The sequence below is a fragment of the Tupaia chinensis genome, unplaced genomic scaffold (genome assembly GCF_000334495.1).
Source record: "Tupaia chinensis unplaced genomic scaffold, TupChi_1.0 Scaffold000211_1, whole genome shotgun sequence".
Lineage (NCBI taxonomy): Eukaryota > Metazoa > Chordata > Mammalia > Scandentia > Tupaiidae > Tupaia > Tupaia belangeri.
The window spans coordinates 541,333-549,847 of NW_006159686.1; the positions used below are offsets into that span (position 1 = coordinate 541,333).

At 58.2% G+C, this 8,515-nt stretch overlaps 1 protein-coding gene across 1 annotated transcript in view; it reads left to right on the top strand.

The window, feature by feature from the left end:
- POLE (DNA polymerase epsilon, catalytic subunit) overlaps window positions 1-7,998 on the top strand; it is a 66,328-nt gene extending 58,330 nt beyond the window's left edge. Inside the window, exons 42-49 of the mRNA XM_006147335.3 lie at window positions 265-397; window positions 1,595-1,778; window positions 2,361-2,492; window positions 2,635-2,828; window positions 6,233-6,430; window positions 6,743-6,868; window positions 7,355-7,444; window positions 7,522-7,998. Of these exons, the coding sequence (XP_006147397.3) occupies window positions 265-397; window positions 1,595-1,778; window positions 2,361-2,492; window positions 2,635-2,828; window positions 6,233-6,430; window positions 6,743-6,868; window positions 7,355-7,444; window positions 7,522-7,635 (1,171 nt within the window). The 3' untranslated portion in view covers window positions 7,636-7,998. The remainder of the gene's footprint in view (window positions 1-264; window positions 398-1,594; window positions 1,779-2,360; window positions 2,493-2,634; window positions 2,829-6,232; window positions 6,431-6,742; window positions 6,869-7,354; window positions 7,445-7,521) is intronic.
- Window positions 7,999-8,515: the final 517 nt, after the last annotated feature.

Below are 8,515 nucleotides of genomic sequence, written 5' to 3' on the forward strand. Positions count from 1 at the left end.
AAAGGCGCCGGTCCCGCGGCGGTCGGCCTGGGGGGGTTCCAGCCCCCCCCACCATGCCCTGCTGGCCCCACCACCATGCCCCTGCTGGCCCCACCCACCATGCCCCTGCTGGCCCCACCCACCATGCCCCTGCTGGCCCCATCCGCTTTACATCCCTTTTTAAGTAAAGGGAAGGTAGTAGGTAGGTGTGGAGATGGGGGGCAGGGAGGCAGAGACTGGGGACGCCGTTGCCGCTGTCAAAGCAGCTTCCCCTCCTCTTTGCAGCATCTACTCCAAAGAGATCTTCCACTCCCTGACGCTCTCTTTCTCTCGGTGCTGGGAATTTCTCCTCTGGATGGACCCATCTAACTACGGTGGGATCAAAGGAAAAGTTCCACCTACCATCCACTGCGGACAGGTAAAGGCTATGATGTGGACTGAGACAACTCAGGTCTGCCCTCATCCCTGCCACAGATGGCACATGCTTGGGAGCGGGGCCAAGGGCTGGGTCGGGCCAGGCCTGGGTGTGCTGTGGTGAGCGCAGTGGGCTATGTCCCCTCGGTGGCTCATGGGTGGGGTGGTGACTGGGAGCAGAGAAGCAGGTAAGGTGGCATCGGCCCTGGCCAGGACCGGGGGCTTGCCTTGAGGTAGGAGGCTGCGGTATTTCCCAGGTGGAGACATGGAAGCAGAGGCCTGAGCAAGAGATGAAGCTGGGCAGCAGGGGGGCAGTGGCTGCAGGTTCAGGCCGAAGCTGGCTGGGTCAGGCCACTCGGGTGTGATCAGGGCCAGGACTGGACTTGGGTAGGGATGGGAGATTCTGAGTGGGCAGTGTCTGGCCTGGCGTCTGCCTGGCCCTGTGCATAACATGCCGTCAGAGGGCAGAGGTGGGCAAAGTCCGGTTAGTGCCAGTGTGGTGGTGCCAGGTGGGGTTTGGAAGAGGACCCAATCGGTGAGTGGTGGGTGTGGCAGGTGGGAGCAGTGTGGGGGAGTCGTGTCTGGCCGGGACACATGGTGGCTGTGAGGTCCAGATGCAGGTTAGCTGGGGTACGTGGGGGCCTCCATGGGGTCTTCACAGAGGACCATGAAGAAGCCATTGGGGGTGGGATTCTAGGAGCCAGATCATAGAAATCAGAGGAAAAGCCGTTGAGGAAGAGGGCAGAGCTTCATGACGTCCCCGACAGGCACAGCTGCCTGGAGCTGGTGGGGACGTCCACTCACGAGGGCACAGGCGGGGCGGGGCGTGTGTGCAGTCATGCAGACCTGCCACGTGGCAGAGAGGCCACAGTAGAGCTGGGTCTGGGGCCAGCCCACACTGGTTAAGGTGGCTGGATCCCATGTGGCTGGCTGCGTGATTTGAGTCCTGGACCAAACTGTTTGAGAAACATGATCAGGCGCCTGAGTGTGCACTCCCAAACCTTAAAAAGAGAGAGAAATGGAAACGAGGCTGCAGCATAACTTCCCTGTCAGGTTGCTGTTTCACCCACTCTCTGGCAGATTTGTGAGTCACTAACAGTGTTGAGAAGCTGGTTCTGATGCAGTCGGTGCCACCCCAGGAGCAGACTCCGGACTGGGAGGACTGGTCGCCAGTCAGTGCTGTGGACTCTTTGTGTTACAGCAAGACTCCCAGACAGGGGAGAGAGCAGGCGATGACCAGGAGGACGAGGACAGCAGAGAGCAGGAGGACGGAGGGGGTGCAGAGGAGTCCAGCGTGGAGGACTTGCTGGAAAACAACTGGAACATCTTGCAGTTTTTGCCGCAGGCAGCCTCCTGCCAAAGCTACTTCCTTATGATCGTTTCAGGTGAGCCCTGGGCACAGGTCGGTCTCCACTCACCTGAGCAGCTGGGCCGAGTCAGTGGGTGGTTACAAGACAGCTCGAGGGATGGGCGCAGGGAAGGTGTGGTCCACGTGTGCCCTGTACTTGCACAGGTTCCAAGGACAGGCTCGGATGGCAGCAGGCGTCCTTCCTTTATAGAGTGCTATAGAGCTCCCGTGCTTGCCAGAGAGACAGAAAGACAGAGACAGAGAAAGGGAGAAGGAAGAAAGGAAGGCAGGAGCACACCCTTCTCCTTTCTCCTGTCGGGATTCTGGGCACACTTGCACGTGTTTTTCAAGCCACAGGTCCAGGACTCAAACTGCCCAAGCAGCCTAGTAGGGCCCGGCCACCTTAATCTACGTGCCACCTAGCTGGCCCCGGTGCCCTCTCTCACCCTCTAACTGGCCTTTGGTCACCCTAACCCACCTGCTGGCCCCGGTGCCCTCTCTCACCCTTTGGTCAGCAGTTAGAGCCATCACTGACCACGGGGCTCAGCCCAGATAGCGGGGCGGTCGGTTCAGGGGTGCGTCCCGGCTCTTCTGATGACACGGCCGCCTGGCTCTGCAGCGTACATCGTGGCGGTGTACCACAGCATGAAGGATGAGCTTCGGCGCAGCGCCCCCGGGAGCACCCCCGTGAGGAGGAGGGGGGCCAGCCAGTTCTCCCAGGAGGCTGGAGGAGTGTGCGGAGCCCTTCCTGGTGAGCGGTCTTGTTACACGAGGCCACGGCCCTGTGCCAACAACCTGACCCCTCTGCGCTTTGGGGGCGCTGGCAGACGGGAGGAGGTGCCTGTCACTAGGGCAGGTCCAGGTCCTTCCATCACACCCTTCTTTTTCCCCAGGAGTGATCACTTTCTCTCAGGATTATGTGGCCAATGAACTCACCCAGAGCTTCTTCACCATCACTCAGAAAATCCAGAAGAAAGTCACAGGCTCCCGGAACTCGACTGAGCTCTCAGAGATGTTCCCCCTCCTGCCAGGTTCTCACCTGGTGCTTAATAACCCTGCGTTGGAGTTCATCAAATACGTGTGCAAGGTGAGGGTGGCAACGTGCATGTGTGCCATGCACAAGGTCAGCACCGGGTGGACGTCACTCAGCTCACAGCGCCGGCTGCATCCCTGTCCCATGCAGCTGCTGTCGGGGCATTTGGGCTGGGGCATGAACAAGATGGGAGAACCCTGCCCCGGTGGTCCCTGCCAGGGTGGACAGTCAATCAAAGGGGCGGTCAGCTGAGAGATGCAGGTGCTGGGGCCAGCCAGGGCGCGGTGATTCAAGCGCTGGGTTCCCATACGGCCAGCCGTGGTTCAAGTCCCAGACCCAGCAGCTTGAAAGTCACAGTGGATGGAAGGATGGGTGGGTAGATTGGTGGTTTTATTGGTTTTTGGTTTTTGTTTTTTTGGGGGTTTTTTGCTTTTTTTTTTTTTTTTTTTTTGGAGCGGTTTTTGCTATATGTGGCGTGGTGTGGCTTTTGCTATAGGGCGCGTGCGCTCGCCAGACAGGCAGAGAGAGACAGAGAGACAGAAAGTGAGAAATCACCCCCCAGGGGGGATGGTCACGCTGCAATCCTGTCTCCTCCATTCTCCTCTCGGGATCTTGGGCACGCACGCACATTCGCCCGGCGTGAGTTCTAAGCCACCGGGTCTGGGACGCGAACCGCGGTCGACTACGTGGGAGTCCAGCGACATAGCCATTACGCTAACTGCTGGTTCCCGGATTGGTGTTTTTTAAAAAACAGAAAGAGAGATGCAGGTGCTGTGAGGACAGGGGCCTCTGAGGGGGCTGGGGCTGAGATCCCAGAGACCTTCGAGGGGAGAAGGTTGGCCAGGGGCAGTGGCCCAGACGGGGTTGAGCTAGTCTGTGGTGGGTGTGTTCAGTGTGTTGGTGAAAGTCGCATGCTGAGCACATGGTGGAACAGGCCGGGGGGGAGGGGCGCGGGGGAGGGGCCAGAGGAGCACAGAGACAGCAGGCTGAGCAGGAAGCCAGGACTGAGCTCGAGACCGATGGCCTGAGAGCTGGCTTGGACACCAATTCCTTTCTGGGAAGGCAGGCTGAGTCCAGCGAGACAATGTGTTGCCAGATACCGGCTGTGCTGCGTGTTCCTGACAGCACTCTGATATTGACATGACCTCCCCTTCCAGCCAACTGCACTTCACACACCAATTAGGTGACACGTGTGATCCAGGGTCTGTCCCAGGTCCGACTGGTACAAAGAAGTGTTTTTAGGGGCTGACTATAGTGTGGCAACTAGACAGTGCACAGAGAGCGGTATCCCACATGGTTGTCCACGGTGGGGTTTAAAATCCTGGCCCTGGCGGCTTGAGAAAAGCATGTCAGGCATGTGTGCCCATGTGCCCAAATCTCGATGGGACGCAGGAGTGGGGAAAAGGGTTGCCACACGACCACACACCGCACTGGACCGCTTTCTCTCTGTCCTCCCCTCTCTTTACAAACATGCTCTCACCCCCCCCCAGTGACTACACGGCCAACTGGAGTTTGGATCCTGGGCGACCTAAAGTATGATCCTTGCTGGCCAGAAGCCTGAGGGAGGGATCTTGGAACGACAGAGCCCTGTCACGGGTATCTCTTTAAAAAAAAACTTTCCCTATAAGGGAGAGACAGAGATGAGGGGAAAGAGGGGTAGTGAGAGAGCACCCTCCAGAGGGACGGGCACGTGTACCTGGCACATTCTACGCTTGAACCACGCGGTTGGCCCTGTGGGGTCTGGCCGCCTTAACCACCATGCCACCACTGGCCCAGAGAAAATGACATTTGCAAAATGTTACCAAAACTGTTTTACCATTTTTGGCCCTCCACTGACTACATGCTTACTTTTGTTAAGGTATAAAACACACATAGTAAAACATGCACTGGCAGGGTACGAGCTCGAGCTCTCCCAGTGGGCAGAGTTGCACCCTGTCACTGCACAGGCCCAGCCTACTGAGCTCGTGCTAGGAGCCATGTGGCCGACCTCGGGTTCAGATCCTGGGTGGAGCTGAAGTGCCCTGGCATGCCCAGCGTCTGGTGAGCTGGAGGACTGGCGGGAGGAGGCAGTGGTGTGCAGATGCTGCTGGGCACCTCTCCCCCCGCCCCCCAGAAAAAAGGAAGAAAAAAAAGTTTTTTTCCTAGAGGAAACTGGAGGAGAAGAGATCGTGTGTGGCCATTCCGGGTGGTGAGGGTGATTTCTCGTTCTCAAGTGCATGCATGCATGCATCCTATAGCAAAAAAAAAGATGGGATCAGTAAACTGCCTCTCAAAGCTCCCCGAGCTGCTCTTGGAGGTCAGCTCCTTGTTCACCTGAATTCCTTGGCAACCATTGGTCTTTTGTTTGTTTGTTTTTGTTTGGAGAGGTTTTTGCTATAGGGTGCGTGCGCTCTCCAGAAAGACAGAGAGAGACAGAGAGACAGAAAGCAAGAAATCAGCCCCCAGAGGAGATGACCACGTCACAATCCCTTCTCCATTCTCCTCTCGGGATCTTGGGCACACACGCACACGCACCCGGTGTGAGTTTAAGCCACCAGGTCCGAGACTTGAACCATGGTCAACTACATGGGAGTCTAGCAACATAGCCATTATGCCAACTGCTGGTCCTGTAACATGTTAATATCTTGTGTGGATTTCTGTATCTCTGCCTGTAATAGTCATTGATCTGTCATTTTCTTTTTTTTGTTTTAGAGAGGTTTTTGCTATAGGGCATGCGCGCTCTCCAGAAAGACAGAGAGAGACAGAAAGTGAGAAATCACCCCCCATGGGGATGACCACTCTGCAGTCTCTTCTCCATTCTCCTCTTGAGATTTTGGGCACGCACGGACACGCACCTGGTGTGAGTTTAAGCCACCAGGTCTGGGACTCGAACCGTGGTCGATCACATAGGAGTCCAGCGACATAGCCATTACGCCAGCTGCTGGTCCCGTCTGTCTGGTCTTGGTACCACGGTGTCCTAGTCTTTTCCCTTGCTAATGACAGCACCCGAGTGTGGCCGTCTCAGAGGAGAGGCTCACTGATCCATTTTGGGTGGCCAGGGGCAACCTCTGTCATGGGCGTTTTCCTGCATCGTGACATGGAGGAGGGCAGGAGCATGAGGTCTGTGTCCAGGTGTGACCGTCCTGGTCTGAGTCCTGCCCTCAGCCGCTGGCAGCCTCGAGGACCATGCTGCTGCTAAGGGAATATGATTCATAACGTTCTCAGCATGTGCGTTTGGGAGACGCACACCACGGACAGACAATGCTCACCCACTGGGGTCAGGGTGCTCTCCCCCTGCAGTTTTCGTGTGTAGAGAAGGATGGTCTGTTCCCTGAATGTTGGATAAGTCACCAGTGAAGCCTCCCCTCTCCCAGGAACTGCTGTGACTAAGGGAGGGGTAAGATGTGCTGAGAAACCATAGCTTGGGGGGCCAGAAAGTGAGAGGCCGGGCTCCTTTCTCATAGACCGTGCTTCCCCAGGTTCTGTCCCTGGACACGAACATCACGAACCAGGTGAATAAGCTGAACCGAGACCTGCTTCGCCTGGTGGACGTGGCTGAGTTCTCCGAGGAGGCCCAATTCAGAGACCCCTGTCGCTCCTACGTGCTGCCGGAGGTTGTCTGCCGCAGCTGCAGCTCCTGCCGAGACCTGGACCTGTGTAGAGGCTCTTCCTCTCAGGTGGGCTCAGCCCGCGCCCTTCACTGGTAGGATCGGAACACACCTCCACCACTGGCTATGCCTGCTGCCCACCTGCCTCAGGTCCTGGCGCAGGTGCAGGGGCACGCGGCCTCTCGCTGTCCCCCACGGAGCAGTCCTGCTAGCCCCGTCCTCTCGCTGTCCCCCACGGAGCAGTCCTACTAGCCCCGTCCTCTCGCTGTCCCCCCCGCTCCTGCTAGCCCCTTCCTCTCGTGCTGGGTCTTCCCCTCAAGTTGCTGTCGACGTTCCCGGGCCATGGCCAATGTGACCTCTCACTCGCCTTGCCCTGCCTAGGACGGGGCTGTCCTGCCCCAGTGGCTCTGCTCCAACTGTCAGGTCGCCTACGACTCTGCGGCCATCGAGATGGCCCTGGTGGAAGCTCTGCAGAAGAAGCTGATGGCCTTCACCCTGCAGGACCTGGTGAGCGGGTGCTGCTCACTGCAGTCACGGGCATTTGCCGAGCTGGGAGGTGGGGTGTGCATGGCTCTGGAGTCGCGTGTTCTAATGTCCTCCTAAGGGACCGCTTCACACTCAGTCCTCGTCCACGAGCCCCGCTGACTGCCGTGGGCCCAGTGCTGGCTTCCTGGACTCCCTGCTGGTAGGGGAGAAAGGCAGGGACCCAGGGGTGGCCACAGTGCTCAGTGGGCCAGAAAGGGTTTCCGGGGCCATCTGAGCGGGGCCTTAGGGCCCGGGGGCGCTTGCGGTGAATGAGAGCAGGGCGCAGGGGCAGAGGGGCCAGCACTGGACAGCCTTGCGTTTCCTCTGGACCGAGAGATGATGTGGATGGCAAGGCAGCAGCATGCGCTGACAGTTCTGACGGTCCGGGCACTCAGCAAAGCCATGGGAGGAGCCCAGGGGCCTGGCAGGGCTGGCAGGCCGGCGCCCAACAGGGCTGCTCTGTCTCAGATATGCCTCAAGTGCCGTGGCGTGAAGGAGACCAACATGCCTGTGTACTGCAGCTGTGCTGGCGACTTTGACCTCACCGTCCACACTCAGGTGGGTGGGCTCAGCCTCGCCTCGCCGCCTCTGCCTCCTCCCTGGGTGGGGCTGGGCTCACACTGCCTGTCTTACAGGTCTTTATGGAGCAGGTCGGAATCTTCCGGAACATCGCCCAGCACTATGGCATGGCATACCTCATGGAGACCTTGGACTGGCTACTACAGAAGAGCCCCTCTGGGGGCCGTTAACAAACTGGGCTCAGCCAGCCTCAGCACTGGTGCCAGGACCCTTGTCCCCATGCGTATGCCCCATCCTGACCTCAGCCTGGGGATGGGGCTGGACCGAGCAAAACAACTTGGGGACTCAGAAGTGGCTCCATCCTTGTCAGACACCCACTGAAGCAGGCCATGTGCCGAGAAGACTCAGGCCTGAGGGTGGTCTCGCCGAATGGACCAATGTGCTGTGGCCTTCTGTACCTACTGGGTAGCGTGGGGAAGGCCCTCCTGCTACCCCGTCTTCCCCTTGTCTCCTGGAGGTGCCCTTGGGGGCTGCTGGGCCCATCAGGCTACAGGGCTAACCCTAGGAAAATATTTAACAAGCAAGATTGTAGATTCTTGGGTCAGCAGGTGGTATGGAGGTTAAGGCAGCTGGATCCCGTGTGGCTAAGCGGTTCAAGTCCTGGACCCAGCAACTTGAAAATGATACTGGGTGTGTGGGTGTGTGTCCCCAAGGTCGTTTAGAGAGTACCTCACTTTCTCTCTGTGTCTCCAGAAAGTGCACACACCCGGTGGCAAAACTTAAAACACACACACACACACATACAATGATAGCTTGCCTTCTGCTCTGAAGTGGGGGGAGGGAGAAAGAAGGGTTTGTCAGGGATGAGGTGTGCCATTCTGTCCTCAACCTCGGAGGGCCGTGTCCGGCCTGGGACTCGAGCCACTGGCCTGGACAGGGCCAGTGTCAGTCTGAGGCCCTCGGGTCTGAGGCTGATGCTTTGGCCCCTTAAGTGGGGACTTAGAGGGCTAGCTTGTGGCATGTGGCCAACCCTGAGGTTCACTTCCTGGATTTGGCAGCTTGAAAAAAACACCAGGAGGTGGTGGCCAAGATGCTGGACTCCCACCTGGC